General features: G+C 49.3%; 1 protein-coding gene across 3 annotated transcripts in view; it reads right to left on the reverse strand.

Annotated features, from left to right (window-relative positions):
* Window positions 1–18302, reverse strand: part of LOC139049501 (uncharacterized) — a 125135-nt gene that overhangs the window by 40583 nt on the left and 66250 nt on the right. For all 3 annotated transcript variants that reach the window (XM_070525021.1, XM_070525019.1, XM_070525020.1), the window contains exons 5-9: window positions 18061–18203; window positions 16499–16664; window positions 10964–11136; window positions 6195–6354; window positions 4464–4647 (exon numbers count right to left, since the gene is read on the reverse strand). In XM_070525021.1, the coding sequence (XP_070381122.1) occupies window positions 4464–4647; window positions 6195–6354; window positions 10964–11136; window positions 16499–16664; window positions 18061–18203 (826 nt within the window). The remainder of the gene's footprint in view (window positions 1–4463; window positions 4648–6194; window positions 6355–10963; window positions 11137–16498; window positions 16665–18060; window positions 18204–18302) is intronic.

Below are 18302 nucleotides of genomic sequence, written 5' to 3' on the forward strand. Positions count from 1 at the left end.
AGCACGCCTCACGCGCTAGTTTCGGCGAGTATTTACTTCCTTCATATGTACCGCCAACACCACGGAGATGTCGCTCGAAGTCGTCGCTCCCATGGGGTACGACTTGTAGGCCACGAGTGAGTGCGACAGCCATCTAAATCAGGGCGCTTGTCGCTGTCACGCGCAGGATCGGTTGCATGTGGTTTATACTTAACAATATTGTTTGGATAAAATACTAACACATTGGTTATTCGAAACGAAAACTTAATGTAGAAGCTGTTAATGAATGTTTTCTACCACTGAACTACCGATGCCCTGCTTCAATGAATATATATATATATATATATATATATATATATATATATATATATATATATATATATATATATATATATATATATATATATATATATATATATATATATATACACAATTGAGAGGCACATACTGCGGAACGCTTTCGTATTGATCAAACTGCTTTCTGACGCGACGCTGGTCTACCAAGGACTGGTGGAAGTGTGACTTCTCAAGCAGCGTACTGCAACAACACATTGTCAAGGAATTGCGAAGCACGAAATCGCGTAGAAATTCGTGCTTCGGCATGGTGCGACCACCCGCACGCACCCAAAGCAACCGCCCCAGCTGTAGCGGCGGAAACGGTTGCTGTCTCAGCATAGCGGATGAAATGGTCAACGCCAACGACGATCCATCTGTTGCCATACATGGTGGACGGGAGTGGGCCATAAAGGTCGATGCCGACGCGGTCGAAATGGTGCTCTTGGCAAAGTACAGATTGAAGTGCGCCAGTCGAATGCCGAGGAGGCGCCTTGCGTTGCTGGCACGCCGTGTACTTGCCGACGAAGTTGCACATTCCGCGCGGGGAAAAGCGCTGGCGCAACCTCTCATGCGCTTTCAACACGCCGGCATGAGCACTCTGTAGGTTGGCCTAAAAAGCAGCCCAGATGTCTAATACGACCAGGAGCCACTTTCGACCGTCAGGCTTATAGTTCCGGTGGTAGAGAAAGTTGTCGCGTGCAACAAAATGAGCTGCTCGACGGTTGAGCTCGCGGCAAGAAGAGAGGGCCAAGGGGGCGGTCAGCACGTTAAGGACAATAACCATCCACGAATTCTTGCGCTGCTCCGACAGGAAAGAATGGAAGTTGAGCGCCGAGACCAAGGAAGCGTCAAGTGGTAGCAGACACCGAGAAAGGGCATCCGCCTCATAGTGGTAGCGGCCAGACTTGTACGCCACTTGTACGTCGTGCTCTTGCAGCTGATGTGCCAAGTGGCCAAGGTCCCCCGAGGGGTCCTTCAGGGACGACAACCAGCGCAGCATCCGTGATGACGTAGAAAGGACGGCCATAGAGGTAAGGCCGGAACACCGCGAGAGCCCACACAATGGCCAGGCACTCCTTTTCAGTGACACATACACGGTCTCAGCCTTTGCGTGTGTGCGAATAGCGTATGCGACACATTCTGCATAGGTGGGTTTGCGCTGCGCGAGTACTGCATCAAGGCCGACACCACTGGCATCTCTATGCAGTGCCTTAGGAGCTCGGGAACCTATGTGACGGGGTATCGGAGGAGATAACAGCTGACTCAGAGCATTCGGAATGCTACATCCTATTCAGGGGAACAACTAGAAAGGTCGCTGCCAGCTTTTGGAAGCTGCATCAGAAATGCAATGATGGCGGAGAAATTGCGCACAAAGCGACGAAAGTAAGAGCAGGGCCCAATGAAACTTCGGATGGTATTTTCTGCCGTCAGTTTCGGGAAGTTCGCGACAGCGGCAAGTTTCCCGAGGTCTAAGATAACTCCGTGTCGGTACAACTACGTCCGTGATAGTCGACTTACGAGCAGCTGAACGACACTTTTTAATGTTCAGGTGAAGGGCAGCAGTCTTAAGGCACGTAAGAACTTGGCGGAGACAGCTGAGATGTGTGAAAAATTCGTGGGAAATAGGACGATGTCGTACATACCGCATGAGCAGACGTTCCACTTTAGACCGCGAATGATATTGTCCACCGTACCCTCAAAAGTGGCAGGCGCATATCAGAGACCAAACGGCATGACGGTAAATTTATAAAACCCATAAGCGTCCCAAACGCAGTCTTACGGTGATCACATGCAGCCACAGACACTTGCCAGTAGCCAGACCGCAGGTCTAATGACGAAATATACTCAGAACCTTGTAAGTAATCGAGGGTATCGTCAGTACGTGGCAAGGGATAGATGACCTTCCATGTAATTTTATTGAGACAACGGTAACCAACACAGAATCGAATAGGGCCATCTTTCTTTCGCACTAGCCCTAATGAGGACGACCACCTGAACGACGCCACGTACGAACATGTCCTCCACCTCGTCATGCGTCATAAGCCGCCGTTCTGCTGTTGAAACACGATACGGGTGTTGCCGTAGCGGAGGCACCGATTCAGTGCCGATATAGTGTGCGACAGTGTCAGTACAGCCCAAGGCCTGTGGAAAGGCTGGCGTCAATGCCAGAATCTAATACTTCGGCAGGCGCTGGTGGGTAGTCTGAAAGTAATGTAATCGTATCGAACGGGACAACAGAAAAGGAAGCAGGCCCTTTTAGTGACTGAAGAAAGTCAATGGCACCGACACAGCCGAGGGAGTCGCCATGAAAGAGAGTGAGCGAGTAGGCAAATGGGAAGATCGTGAATTAGCATCGTTGTGGCGCCAGAGATTATTTCGAGATCGGCAAATGAAAGTGATAGAATTGTGCGCTTAATAAGCAGTGATGACAGCGTAAGCAGTAGAGAAGCGTCGAGCACAGGTGGACATGACAAAACTACAAGCGACCAACTTTCTGGAGGGACCTCGGTATCGGCTGCAACAACATCCGGCATAGTGTTGCAGAGGCAAGACAGTGCGTATTCCGCACGGGTGCAGTCAATGAGAGCGCTATGACGCAGCAAGCAGTACCACACTATAATTATTTCAATTCAATTCAATTTTATTTGAACACCACAAATGTGATGACGTTATGAGAGCAGGAAGACAACACAAGAAACTCGATTGTATAGAGATTGCTCCGAATAATGAGTGTGGCAGTGAACGCAGCAGATGGTTGGATGGGCTGAGTGCTCGCAGTCTGAAGTACAACAGCGAAAAGTGACGTGGCGACCTTACCCAGTCGTCGACAAAGCCCACCACGTAAACACTAACTGCTGAGCCCGTATTATTAAGCGCAAATGTAGCCGTTCCTTCGACCTGTACGTCTACAACGTTTTGCGGCGATAGCACAGGCATCGAGCATTTCGGCAAGCTGGCAGTTTTGCCTCCGGAATTGAGCAAGTTATTTGAGCAAATCGGAGGGGTAACTATACAGAGCGTCTCGAAGTCCTTTTTGGCGTTCACAAGTTTCACTCGCACGTCTACAGCCGTTGATCACTTCTCAGTCATCATCAATAGTCACTCTCTCTGCTGCTGGACCTGCCTTCAAGACCCCTTTCTCCTTTTCAAGAGGTTGACAAGCGGTATGCTACAAAAGCGGTAACCGCCACGTGGGCGCCAACTGTCTGTCGCGCCTTCCTCTACCGACGACAGATGTGTGATTTTGATGTCTCGGCGCCATTTGACATGTTTCCTGAATTCACCACTTTACGAACAGCATGACGTCCATCGTCTGTGTCGTCTCTCTCTCTTTCTCCCCACACACATACGCACACACGCACGCGTACTTACGAACACGCACGCACACATGCGCACACATATGTACACACAAACACACACGCGCACGGACACACACATGTGCACACGCTCACACGCAAACATACGCACATGCGCACGCACGCACGTCAGGCACAGGAAAAAAAGACAAGGAAATAACACGGGGGCGAAGTGTTAACTTCCATAGCTACATATCCGCACAGGTGTGGCCTGTCGCATCATCCGCCTCCGCACTTTGACAGGTCAACAGCGTTCAAGAACTCACTTCAACGTCTGCCACCGCCACGGTTCTTAAGCTAAAGAGGGATCTCGCCTAACTCTGGGCGCCTATTCACAACGCAGCTTGCGCCGCAAGTTCGTGGCCCGCTACTTCGGTCCCTTCGTCATTCCAGACCGCTTCAGTGACGTAACGTATGTAACCTCTCGTCCCACAAATACTGGTAGCCACTCGATCAAAACACATCTAATAGCCCCGAAAACCTACCTATAGCTGATAGCGATTCATTACGAAGACAATGACGCGACAAGAGGCGAGAACAAACGAAGAACGCCCCCGTTCGGTTTCTTTTCTTGTCCTTGCATAGTGCTGCGCTGTTTTCCTCATAAGGACACGGCTGACTCACGTCACGCGCATCAAGACTCACAACCGTCGTGTTTCTGACTCGCTCAGCCGGTGGGCATCGGACGCGAGCGGTGAAGCGATACGCGCTATGATGAACCACAAGAAGGATGAACGAGAAGGAGCAGAACGACCTTCGACTGGACTGCCGAGCGGTGACTGCGTAAGTTACCTTCGGGAAGTACGCATCGGGCTCTTGTATGATAATCTCGTCCACGGCGCGTGGCACGAAGCCGTGGCAGTACGGCTCGTACGGCTGCAGCAGCACGTCTCGCACGTGCATCGAGTGCGTGTTGAAGTCGGACAGGGACTGGCACTGCACGACCTTTGTGCACTTGTCGAACTGGTAGTAGCCCCTGCAACCGAGAGGAGGCGCCGTGTCCAGTGCCCTCGTTCAGGAAGCGCACGTATTAAGTAGGTTGCTCTTGAACACAATGACTTCCTTGGCGAGTTACCCTCCACTTTCCCGTATCGCGTATACAAGGTGTCCCAAGTGTCATGCACCAAGGCTTAAATATATACAAATGCCAAAGAACCAAGAGATTCTTCGCCGGTGCTTAGAGATACTCATATTTTTTTTTCATTCCGCATGATAACATAATTAGTCCCTAAGGAATTAATCAACTGCCCAATATATTATAATGAGGTCAAAAATATCAATGAGAAAATTGTGGAGCAACATGAAAAATTCCCGGTACAGCTTTCTGTTGTTCAATACGTGCTACATAAAAGTGTTTTTCCGAGCGTGAAAGAAGCCCGCACAAACCCGCCATGGTTGCTCAGCGATTATGGTGTTGGGCTGCTGAGCACGAGGTCGCGGGATCTAATCCTGGCCACGGCGGCTGCATTTCGATGGAGGCGAAATGCGAAAACATTCGTGTACTTAGATTTAGGTGCACGTTAAAGAACCATAGGTGGTCGAAATTTCCGGAGTGCTCCGCTACGGCGTGTCTCATAATGCGGAAGTGGTTTTGGCACGTAAAACCCCACAATTTAAATTTTTTTTAAGCCCGCGAATACACGCAAGGTGCCTCGAGCGGCCAGTCGCGTGGAAACGATCTATGCTCACGTTGTGCCATTGATAAGTGACGCATGGATCAGCCTGTGCTGGCCAAGTGTAGCTTTCTGGCAATATACTCTGAACAAACTTTGAACACGTCGAGTTCTTAGGCATCGGATGTTTCCCATTTTCTAGCTTGTGCACAACACTGAAATCATTGCAGAAAATGAACAGTTTTAGCCAAGGTAGAATCATCAGGCAATTGATGTGCCAGCTGCAACGGCTGAGAACATATAATAGGGTGGACACACTATTGGACTGAAAATCATCGTCATCACAACAGTTAGCTATTAGTAAAGAGCAATCTACAAATTGATGCATTTTAACAGTCAAAGATTGCGAAAGCCTTCTTGACAGGACAATGTTACGATGAACAGGACATTTCGCTAAGGAGGGGACCCATACAAGAACGACTATGTGCCCTACTTTTTTGAACGCAATCATGGTCATTCCGATAAACAGAAACTCGACTTCAGATATAACTAACATTTCCAAGATATAGTGGCCACAGACCACAGAGCGAGGCTGTAACGCCGACCAACTAAGCACAAGGTGCCACTACATTGTTCGACGTTCTGAAGCAGCTTGTTACGAGACAGCATGTCAGTTGACTCGGCCCAACTCATTCAGACGGAGGCCCATTCGGACTTATGTCAATTCATCTGAATTATTCTCACAGCCACTCGGACACTCTCCGGCTCATCCAGACTGAGGTGGATACATGCAGGACTGCGGAGTCGCTCGCAATTTCACATGCCGGGGTTATGTAGGCTGACTCATAGGCAGTTGCCCATGCGCAGTGCCAGGAGCGAGAAAAAAAAAAGAAGACACGTGAATACCCACATGCAGACCTTTTCCTTCGGCGGGTTGTAGCTCACGATTTCGTTGAACCGCAGACCGCAGGCGAAGAAGACTGCCGTCTTGGCGTGCAAGTCGCATTCGATGACCTCGGGTTCGGACGTGCTGTTGTTCTCGAACCCGGACAGCGCGCGGAGAACCTTCACTGCGAGGGTTGGCATCTTCGTTAAAAGACGCTTTCTCGCATCGCTTAAATCTTTAAACGCTTCGTAAAGATTGACTTCCAGCGTGCGACTCTACCCTTTAATTTTCAGCTTCCGTGATTGTCTATACCCGAACTTGGCGAAAAAAACACAAACAAACGATAGACAGATGACGCGTGCAACTTTAGAGCGCCTACCACGTGGTGCCCGTTCTTTCGACGCATTAATCGGCGCGGTGTCATCGACGGAAGTCAAAGTGTACAGTTGGAGTTGCGCGCTGGCTATACAGTGGCCGAAATGCGATGATATTTACGCTTCAGTAGCTAACTTACTTCCCGGTGTGCCTTATGCATAAATTAGCAGCACGCTCGTCGTATCTATTCAAACAGATGTGCGGACGTCGATGTGGAGCCACGCTCACAATTCGTCGAATATGTGTTTAGTCTGCGGCATAAAGTGGCGTTAATGCGATATTAATTGAGCCATTTCTTCTTTCCCGCATAATGTTTCCTCCACAGGAAAATGTTCAGACAGCAACCGAGTTTTCTCTCACTCCTCTACCCTGCTGAGAAGGCTTGGCAAGCGAGAAAGAAACGCAATAAACTATGGACGGGTGGCGAGAGGGAGTCAAAGTTAGCGAAATCGCCGTGGCGCCATAGATCCTGTGCCTGTACTCGGGCTCACTTTCCATTTGTCGGTGAGGTCATGTTGCTTACTCGGACAATTACTCATGTCAATTACTCGGGCATACAGGCTGCCTTTTTTTAAACAATACAGATTTTTAAAATTAAAAACAAACGATCAGCGCAGTGAACGTGGCGTTTTTGCAGACGAGTTCCTAGTCGAGGCGGACATACCTTGCCGCTAATAACGTGAGCTTCAGAAGACTAATTAACAAAAAATCACTGATTAACTTTTTTTAGTAGTGCCTTGGGGGCAGTTGATCAAGCTGAAACGTATTTCGCCAGCATATCTGTAAGGATCCGGTTCAATCGATTGGTCAGGTCGGTGGTTTGCGGATGGTAGGAGGTGGTAAACTGATGCTGGATAGTGCAGACTCGCATGATGCCATCCATGACCTTGGAGAAGAAGGTACGGCCTTGGTTTATGAGCACTTGGCGTGGAGCTTCATGCACCAAGATGACGTCGTGTAGCAGTAAATCTGTCACATCAGTTGTGCAGCTGGTTCAAAGAGTGCGCGTGACACTGTATCTGGTCGCGTAGTGAACAGCGACAGCAACCCACTTGTTCCCCGACGCAGATACCGGAAAAGGGCCCAAGAGGTCCTAGCCAAGACGAGCGAATGGCTCTACCAGGATTTAAAGTGGCTGAATGTAACCAGAGGGAAGCAGGGATGGCTTCTTGCAGAGTTGACGTGGCTCACAAACTGCAACGTAGCGTCGCACAGAATTTGCAAAATCGGGGCAGCAGAAGCGGCGGCGTACTCTATCGTAGGTCGGAGAGACGCCGAGATGTCCACCGGCGACCGCGTCGTAAAGTTCTCCTAGAACGGTCAAACGGCGGTTATTTGGAATTACAAGAAGGAGCTCGGGGCCTTCGGGATGAACACTACGACAGTGCAAAGTACCATCCTGAAGAACTAAGAGGCGTAAGGAAGAGTCGTCGGGCGTCGATTCAGAACGGTCGATGAGAGCTTTGAGTGAGGCATTACGACGTTGCTTGTCGGCGATACGGAGGAGCTGTGACACGGAGAAAACACAGAAAGCATTCTCGGTGTCGGGGTCGCCAGAGCTGTCAACGGAGCAGCGCGACAAGCTAAACGCGTCTTGGTGCTTGCGTCCAAACTTGTGAATCACTCAGCATGTAAACTCTTTGAGCCTCAAAACCCAACGACCAAGCTGGTCCGTGGCATCCTTTAGGGAGGAAAGCCAGTATAGAGACCATGTTTGTCAGTTACTTGACAAAAGGGACGGCTGTAAAGGTAACTATGGAACTCGGCAACCACCCACACCACAGTAAGGCATTCCCGTTCCGTAATACAATAGTTGTGCACTAGTGGTGGCGTGCTGTCATAAGTGACAACGCGATCGTGGCCACGCTGACTGTGGGATAGTACAGCGCCTACACCACGACCACTGGCATTCGTATGCAATTCTGCTGGGACATAAGGGTTGAAGTGGGCGACGATCGGTGGTGAGGTCAAATGTGTGATGAGTCGAGAGAAGTCGGCAGACTGCGGAGATCCCCATGAGAAGTGTACGCCTTCCTTCAAAAAGTGAGATAGAGGCCGAGCAATAGCGGCAAAATCTTGGACAAAGCGGCGGAAGTAAGAACACAGCACAACAAAACTGTGAACATCTGTGGCTGATTTCGGAACTGGAAAGTCTCGGACGGCACGAATTTTGTCGGTGCCAGGTTGAACTCCAGAAGCGTCGACAAGATGGCGCAAAACCGTAGTTTGGTAGCGGCCGAAATGAAATTTCAATGAGTTGAGTTGTTGCCTGGCCTTACGAAACACAAGTATGGGTGAGAGGCGTTCAACCTGAGTATCAAATCATACGCTCAGAAATGGGCGTCGCGTTACATAATACAAATAGCATTCTCTGAACTGGAAAAGACAATCGTATATTATGAATGCCTTCTTTTCTCTGTCCATATCGTCGACCCTGATCTGCCAGTATCCAAGTCAAAGGTGAATAGAGAAGTACTAGCTGGCACCATAGAGACCGTCAACGGCGTCGTCGATTTAAGGCACCGGGTAGACGTCTTTCTTAGTGAACTTGTTCAGATGGAGGTAATCCACGCGCAAGCGCCATGTCCCGTCCTTCTCCTTAACCAACACTACCAGTGACGCCCACGGACTCGAAGAAAGTTCAGTGATGTTTTTATTGAACATCTGGTTAATCTCAGTTTGAATTACCTGACGTTCCGACAGAGATGCTCGATAGGGTCTACGGTGGAACACAAACAAAGGAACTACTTACAAGGTGTTTACAAGAGCAGAGCAGCCAGAGACCAAGATGGAAACCAGTTCGTGCCAAACCCAGATGCCCATCTTCGTCTTCCTTTTCGGCATGTCTACTAAGCGCCTGATGTATCGTAAGCATGTTGTACTGTCGTAATTTGTGCAGACTCTGTTTGGTTGTTTTTGCTTTATAAAGATTTTTGGAACACGTCAACCTATCTATGTTTATTTTAGCCCCAAATGACCATTCAGCATGTATACAAGAAAATACATTTGATTTGATTTGATGTTTGTCTCACGAAATCCCGGCCGTCCGCCAACGGCATTTTACGGTTCTACGAGTGGTCAAAACAAATCCGACCCGCGACCCCCTGGGGTGGATTATTACCCTGTTTAAATGATCCGATAATATGTGCACCTATTTTCTTCTCATTTCAATTCATTCATCGCAAGAATCATCGCGAGGTCATGAATAAGCACATCAGTGAGGAAAAGAAGTGGTGATGGATTTCCGCGGCACTCTGGGAAGGAAGGAGGGGGGGAACGATGGTTCCCAATGCCAGAAAATTTGGGAACCCCTGCTATAGCAGACACCGCCATAATCCATGATGTCACTGCGAGAGGGAACTTCAAGGAAACGAAACCTCGCCACCCATCCTTGATGATGCGTGTTTGCCGGCTTACCAAGTGTCCTACTTCTCATGGTGAGGCCCGACGTGCTGCAATTTCAGAGGCCTAATTCTCTATTACGCATTATTATGTGACAGCCTGACAGCAGTGCTTTACAGTCATCCAAGGAAATGTTAAAAGTCCCTGGTTCAAGCCAATCGTGTCAAATATTGTTGCAACATAGATATTAGGGAGGCGGAGTAGTTAGTGCAGCCGTTGTCAAAAGTCTGCGAGCTGCTGCTTGGATCACCGAAAATACTCACAAGAGAGAAAGTCGACATCTACCCGACTGTACCACGGAGCTAGTAAGAAAAGTCGTGTTTGCTTAGGGGTCAAAAAAGGGGCAGCGCCTTTCCGAAACAGTTGTTCTACCTACAAGGCTAACAGGAGGCTAGCAGATCGCAGAGAGACGCCCAACCATTCGACCATTGGAAGCGCAGGGACAGCGAATATGGCAGATCAGTTCTGCAGAAATCCACAAATTAGGAGAACGTTTCAAAAACGGTAGAATTGTCAAGCCTCCCACTATACAGCACGGAGGCTTTCATGAATCTTTCTCCACCATGGGTGTTTCCACGGAACTGATTTTCCAGATCGTCATAAAGTTCACAATTATCCAGTCCACGCGGCAGCTGTCAGACGTCTGCTGCTCCAAAGCTCTGGCGATTTTGCCAATAAATGCCAATAAATTTCATTAGATGATTCTAACTAATGATGATATGAAGCTGACGACTGTACGCACACCATCACTCTGTTTTTCCGCCCCTATAGTAAACTTCCAGTTCGCCCTTACAGTAGGGCTCACGCATAATGTGGAGACTTAGCGTATATTACAGCACTGATTGCTCAGGCTTTACCCGAAGGCCTGCTGACTGATTTTCGATCTGTAAAAGTCTATCGAATCCTCTAGGCCACTTTCTCATTAACGCTGTTCAATAATCGTTTAAGTCGCATTTTCTCGGACACCCGGAGTTCACTTTGAAAGTAGACTGTGCAGCGGGGTGAACGAGGCTTACCCTGAGGACGCCTGGCAACCTCAGGCGTCGTGAGCTTCGTCACAGCGTAGCACATCGCTCGGTACTTCCGCGTAAGTGCTCCGACAAAGTACTCCATGTGCGTCACGAGTTCCGGATCTTCCCGGGCACCGCGAAGCGCCGTGTCGACGCAGTCTTCGTAGCGGTCCAGGTACCTGCAGCCACAAGGGACGTCACGCTAACGTCATCCAGTCGTTGGGTTGGGTTCGCGAGCAGGGCGGTCGGGAGAATCAAGAGGCACTCGTTGCCCACTGCCAGAAGCCCTAACGAGGCATCACATGGTTTCAGTTCCTTTACGCAGCAAAGAAATTTAAACTCTTAGCTTGTCCGCGTACGCGTCATGCTTCACGAACAACCGGACACGTCAACTGCCGTACCAGTGACATCTCACGACGCTTTGCCTAACCAACCTAACCTAACCTAACCGTATCCTAACCCGAACCCGTTGAAATGCTTTTGTGTCGCCTGGGTGCTCTGTTGTCGTCGAAGGAGGGTAAGAAAAAAAAAGACAGCATGTGTTAAGCATCATCGAAGTCGAATATGGTTGGCCATTGCAATAACAGTGATTTTTTTATCTCCTTTTGTAACATGTACAGCAGTTTACAGAATACCGGGGGGCCGGCGATGCAGGCCTTAACAGCTGAATTGCTGGTGCAGACCATAATCAGAGAAAGCACAGCTTTGGTAACTTCTAACATTCAGTTCTTTTGTCTGTTTCAACGAGAACCCGCATGCAACAGATGAACTCTACGAATGTGTGGCGGTCGGACAAAATGCCACAGTGTAACGGTACTAGCCTTGCTTGTGACGCACACGTCTCCGGTAACCCCGTATTCCGTGGAGTGCAGTGCGTATATTGACAAGCTAGCTCTAGTAGCAGTGTTATTAACGCGATAGCGTTAAGGAGCTCGTGTCGCAGAAAAGCCGGTGTCGTCGGCGTCGGCGTTTGCGGCGTTGACCGTGAGCGATAAATCACTGCAGGCACTTCATAAATAAAAAGCAACTTCGAAGATGGGCTGGGTGGGAATCGAACCAGGGTCTCCGGAGTGTGCGACGGAGACGCTACCACTCAGCCACGAGTTCGATGCTTGAAAGAAGTACAAAAGTGCTTCTAGTGAATGCGGTGTTGCCTTATAAACGTGCCGTAGAAAGTTATACTGCGGTGTATATCGTTAATTACGAGCATGTAACTTACGGAAGTCGCATTTACATGAGTAGCGCAGTACGTTTCCGCAACATTTCTTCTGTGCTTACCGCACACGCAGAGCCATCTTGCGGCAAACACAGAAGACCCCCTCCTCTCAATGTACGGCGCTGCCCCGACAGGTAGCGCGCCACGGCTGTGCGCGGACCGGTGCCAGGCGCGTCGCATGCCCCGACTCCCTCTCCCCTGACGACGCTTCGCCGTTCTCCCACACGGGTTGCAGACTCAAGCGCCGTTCCTTTCTTTAGATTACTATCTATCTATCTCTCTGCCCGTGCCGATAACGACGTTCGGCTGGCGTAGATCGTTTCCTCCTCCGAGACACCGAGTTCTTTGGTTTGTGCCGTTTGCTCAGGCGCACATTTCGTTGCCGCGCCGAACACTGCGTTGCTCGACGCTCACCATGTCCGATGCGGGGCGCCTCGTAAGTGATCGCTGCGCCGTAGCGCATTGTCTTACACCCCTTGGCGGGTCGACGGGAACGCTGTCGCGTTCCACTCTTGACGGCGAAGCTTAAGCGTCCTCCAATTTTAACGCGACAGCGTTAAGGAGCTCGTGTCGCAGAAAAGCCGGTGTCGTCGGCGTCGGTGTCGGTGTTTTTCTCCTTAAACGCTGGGCCACAGTTTGGCGCCACGAACGCGGCTACACACGCCTACGTCTCCAGTAGCCCTGTGTTCCATAAATCAAAAAGCGTAGACAAGCAGGCTAAAGCTTTCTCGAAAAATTACAGGTTGCCCATGTCCATATTGCAGTTTACGGAGTACCAAAAAGCCAGACACGTGGGCAGCAGCAGGAGTAGTGGTGGTGGCGAGATCTGACAGTTCTCATTGAAGAAAAAATAAAACATAATTTGTCACTTCTAACGCTTTCAGGCCAGTAACTAAGTGGTACAGGAACTGCAACCACAGAAATGGTTTGGTGCGTTGTTGAAGCGCATTTATTACAGTACATCACTCTGGTCTCTTGACTATTGTCGTCAGGGCTTTATAGTTTCGTGCGCTCTGGTTGGTCTCACCATCAGAAGGTGGCGCCACGAGCGCTGCTGCTCGCGCCCATCTTTCCGGCGTTCCGTGAATGGACATGCGTATATGAACGAGCTAAACGTTTCCCGTTTCAGGCTGAGAGAATACCATCTATTTGATATCAGGTCAACCAATGACGTAGATGTAAGTAACCGCGCTCACGGCGCCACCTTGTGGCGCAAAGCTTAAAACAAACATGCTGTGGAGCTATTACAGCAGCTGAGCAACCGCATTCTACTTGGCTTCTGGCCTAAAACGTCCGCAATGACGAAATCATTCACTCGCGGCACCTCTTCTTTTAAATTTTATTACTTATAGGACATCAATGTAACAGGAAAACGCGTCTAACGCGTTGTGCTTCAACAAGGCGTCTCGTGGTGTCGCTACCGTCGTTGCTACCACCGTCCACGTCTACCTGTATTCAGTGAAGGGCAATGCGCACGCAGACAAGCTGAAACCTTCCATAGACTAAACATGCGCCATTCAGTCACAGGACGCGCATTGTCATCTGTTCCGAGAAGTCTCTTTCACGCCGGCGCGACGCGTCTTGAAGGGATCCATACCAGAAACCACGCCATGCAGCATTTGTTTCGTGCCAAAAAGAAAAAAAGGCTTAGTTTACGAGGAAATCGCGTATGTAGGGTCCACATACTTCTAGCGCAATTCAAATTGCCCGGCCCCGAGAGAAAGAGAGAGAGAGTGGTGACGTTACATACGATATCATCGCCCTTTGCTGCCGTCGGTAAGTAAAACAGTGCCAGACAGACGGCGTTATGTTTTTTTTTTTTGCAAAACGCAGACGTGCGGTCATGGTGAAGCCGAGCCAAGAAAGAGCGTTAGATTGGACTCTGCAGCTGCTTTTGGTCAAATGGCGTGGACCATTCCGGCATCCCACACAATCACATCGACGCGGTATTCTATGCTACTTGCAGTTTGGGCGAGTTTCGCGAGCGTACAAAACCAGCGCAGCACTTGGCGATAACGAAACTACTGAAATGCGAAAGCGCGGGCGGCGCACAGTCTTGCGAAAACGAAACATTTCGACCGACCGCGTCGTCAGTGATAGCGTCCATAAGATCGTTGTTCTAAACATCAAAAAGAACTGGACAAGTAGTATTTCCTTCAGTTTTGTAATACAATGCAGTAATCTTCTCAGTACGAGAGGCTAAGTACTAGCGACAGAATTAATACGAGTAGTGCCTACGTCATCGGTCCAGTACTTGAATGTGCCGGCGAGTCGCAAATCGTGTCCCGTATTTACCTCAATTTATCGATTACTAAAGCCTTGTAATGTTGGCGCCTTAGGCGTTCTCGGGCATTATTCTATCACTCAGTTTAAATAAATTTAAACGCTTTAACTGGAAGTCAGCGGAGCGTTTTGTCCGCTTTTAAGAAAATTTTTATGCGCTGCCGACTCGCATGAATGTGATCGGAGTAACCGTCCGTAGCGGCGATGAGCCTGCCGCATATATATAGCACGATCAAAAATAACGTACAGCGCGAAAGACAGGGACAAGGCAAGTCACTGAACCTTCAGCGACTTGCTGCTAGAACACCCCATGTGACTGCCTTTCATTTTCTGCGCATGCCCTTTCTTGTATATATACACACGATGTGGCAACGCAATTAAGTGTTGTTGGAAGTCAGCGCTGTGTATGTCGTCTTCGCAGTTTTTGTCTTTCGCGCTGTACGTCATTTTTGATCATGAATTGCCAACTAGCTCAGGCAACCACCGTAGTTCACTTCATATATAGCACGTTCGATGCATCGGTACATTTGCGTTATTACATGCAGTGCGTACCACATGTTTTCGAGAACTACAGTGACGTTTAGTCGGGCCACGCGGTTTACGCTGCGCGCACGTTGTATAGCTACGGGAGGGTCGCACGCGTGGAGTATCATTCGGTATCCCACAGCGTGCACCCAAAAGTCAATGGATGGTACGTTATGTATCGTTTGCTACAAAGCATAGGCTCTCCTCGGCACCTTTTCTAAAAAATACTGAGACGCTAAATGCGACCGATGAAGAGCACGCGAGGGCGAGCCACAGGGTCTCTTTAGATGTACAGTCGCGGACAGAATAAAATGGACCACGGGATCTCCAAAAACGTTAAATTCCCGAGCAGCCTGTCGCAGTAACCAGTAAAACTGCCCACGACAACGTTGTTAGCATATTCTAGTCGAGGTCCAAAATGCAAATACCAGATCGCGTTGTGAGGTTGCGGAGATATTCAGCTTTTTCTTAGATTTCATGGTCCATAATATTCGGTCCGCGACTGTACATGCGAATCTCTCAGTGTGAGTGTTGCGAGCACGGTGGCGTTGGTGTAAATAAGTCATGTGCCCCCAGTCATCTGAAAATTCACGGCGACGGAGTCTTGAGTGCAAAGCACTGTCTTTGAGTAGCGCGATAGCGCATGACATTTGCGAAATGGGTGCAGTATGAATTCCCGTAAAATTCTCTTTAGCGTATAGCTAGGTGTACGCCCGATGAATAACGTTTAAGGTTATTGCTTCTGCGCCGATGCTCTTAGCAATGTCGGAGTGATGACACCTAAGGGAAGCGCTGAAACGTTTCCGAACACACTTGCCGGATTCGAAAGAGTCGACGGTGTTTTGTACAGGCTGCCTGCTCCGCCATCGCCTTGATCGAGCTGTATGGTGAATAGCCGTACGCTCAATTGTGCGCCTGGCAGTTAGGATTCGTTCCTACGTGAACATATTTTTTTTATATTCTTCTCCTAGACACTGCAAGAATACAGTTCTAGCCGCGTTTTTTGCCACCAGGAGATCACGGGCTCGCATGTCACAAATTTTCACACGACGCTAAAGTGAAACAGGGGCATACCACATGATTGCCATTTCCCTGCGACAGCATATATAGAGCACGGATAACTATATATAACATTAGAGGGATTTAACCTGTGTCTGGTATCGAGAGAGGCTATCTATTCGTGAGTGGTAATTATGCTTTATTACCGCACGAGAATGTGCCTGGCCGTATAGGTACATCTTTACGTTCAGCGAAACGGAACACGTGCAAGGAGAATTACTACAGTTATAGTGTAAGGCTGATTCAGAAAAAACTATCTATGCGAATCTGTGAAAAACTATGCGAATCTGTGAGATACGCATAACGTGTATTCGGAGGATGCACACATCTATGCGTACATGGAGGACACAGCGGTGTGTCCAGAGGCGGCGAGAAAAATATTGCCATCACCTCCCGTGACACGCTCCCAATAATTAGACAGGCGGCGTGCGTACAAGGCGACTTAAGTAAAGGCCTACCAGCAAATCCGACGAGTCTCGACCACAGGACTGCCACGGTTGCCTCTTCTCAGGTTGGAATGAAATTCCTCGGCACAGAGGAATTGCACCTGCCATGCCTTGACTTCTCGGGTGACCGATTTTGGGCTCGCACGAACTCCGTCCATGGGCCTCGGCTTTGGTGGCGCTGTAGAGATTATCACAGACGCATAATTGCTTTGACACATTTTCAGCGAACCGTAATGCGACAGGAAAAAAAAAATGCGGACTTTGTCAGAAGCACGTTCGAAATTGCTCGTGTGACCGGTATTGCTGAAGGCCAAGAGCAACGAAACTTCGCTTTGGATAAATGGTATATAAATTGGCAGTACATTATATGTAAGGCAATGTTGGCGAACTTTCACGGCCGGTCAATGTCTACTTTCTTTATTAGCAGGCTATAAGTATCACCTAGGCAGACAACTTATGACCTACATGTGGTTAGCCGATATGACGCAGGTCTCTATGCGTCGCCCCCGAGATTTTTCAATGAGCTGCGAGCAGTCATCGGCAGGCCTTGATCTCGGACGTCATGCATTCTGTGTCATGCGTCACTTAGTGGGGCACTTTCTTTTGCGGTATCGTTATCAAAAAGGCCAACTTTTGCGTGTTTGCCATGGAGTGGCCACTGGCATTTCAAACGCAAAATTTTGCACGGAGGCTGCTATGCATATAGACAATCTGAAGCTAGGATTGCTACGCACTCAAAAATTATGCTGTAGTGGAGCGGCGAATCCGTCCGCTCCAAAGCACCGAGGTGGCGGTTTGGAGCGTTTCTTTTCGCTCCAATTTTTCAGTGCTCTGATGTTGGTCACCGAGATGAAAGTTTCGTCTTATCACAGTGCCTGTCCCATGACACGTCATCAAAACTGAGTATTCCACGCACTACTCTTTCTGATGAGTTTTCGCCCTCTCCAATGTGAACACACTGTACGAGTCCCTGGGAAGCGAAATCAACGCTCCATCGTCACGCTGGCGTCGTGAATGACGCTGCGCCAGTCTTGTCGCGACGGCCCACGAATCTGTGACGTCGTGGCCACAAGGATAGACCAGAAACACTATCGTTGCAAAATACAGCCTCTCCATGCGGCGTCAGCGTTTGATCTCCATGCGACTTGAGCGTTTCAAAAACGGGCATGGGCACCTTCTACCAGCCGGACAGCTAGCGTTACCACGCTTTAGGTTATTACCCCAGAGTCACTGACACCGACTGCTACGGACGCAAAGAATTTGAGACACCATTCTAAATAACAACCACCAGTGCTTGATCACTTTTTTGAGCTCACGAACATTCGTGCTTTCGGAAGTCGATCTCGAACATGTCCAGTCGTATGCAGAGCGTGCGTATTTAGGCATCTAGGACACTCTTGGTTTGTGATAAGTGATCGTAAGGTTCACTGCAATTGTCTATCGTATCTCTGCTATTTAGTTACCACCGCTAGCTAGGCTGTGTGTTCCGACACTATGCCGTCAACTCTGCGAAGATTCAGCGCAATGGGTCTATATAGACCGAACAGCTAGCCGCGTGCGACAGCATCGCGTACCCTTCTGCTCTCGGATGCAGTGGCCGTGGCTCAGTTCGATCTGTCGTCGCATCGGTTTCAGCTGGTCCAGGAGGAAAGCCCTGTTCGCGCACGTGGTTTCTTCAATCAGCTCGGCCAGGCACTCTTTGTAGTCGCCAATGAGCCTGCGATGCGGCAAGAAACGCAGAGTACGACGTTGAGCATGACGTCGCTCGCGACGTCGTCTTGGGACCGCTGAAGATATCTCTAATGTCTTCCGCATC

This window comes from Dermacentor albipictus, chromosome 9 (genome assembly GCF_038994185.2).
Source record: "Dermacentor albipictus isolate Rhodes 1998 colony chromosome 9, USDA_Dalb.pri_finalv2, whole genome shotgun sequence".
NCBI classification, from domain to species: domain Eukaryota; kingdom Metazoa; phylum Arthropoda; class Arachnida; order Ixodida; family Ixodidae; genus Dermacentor; species Dermacentor albipictus.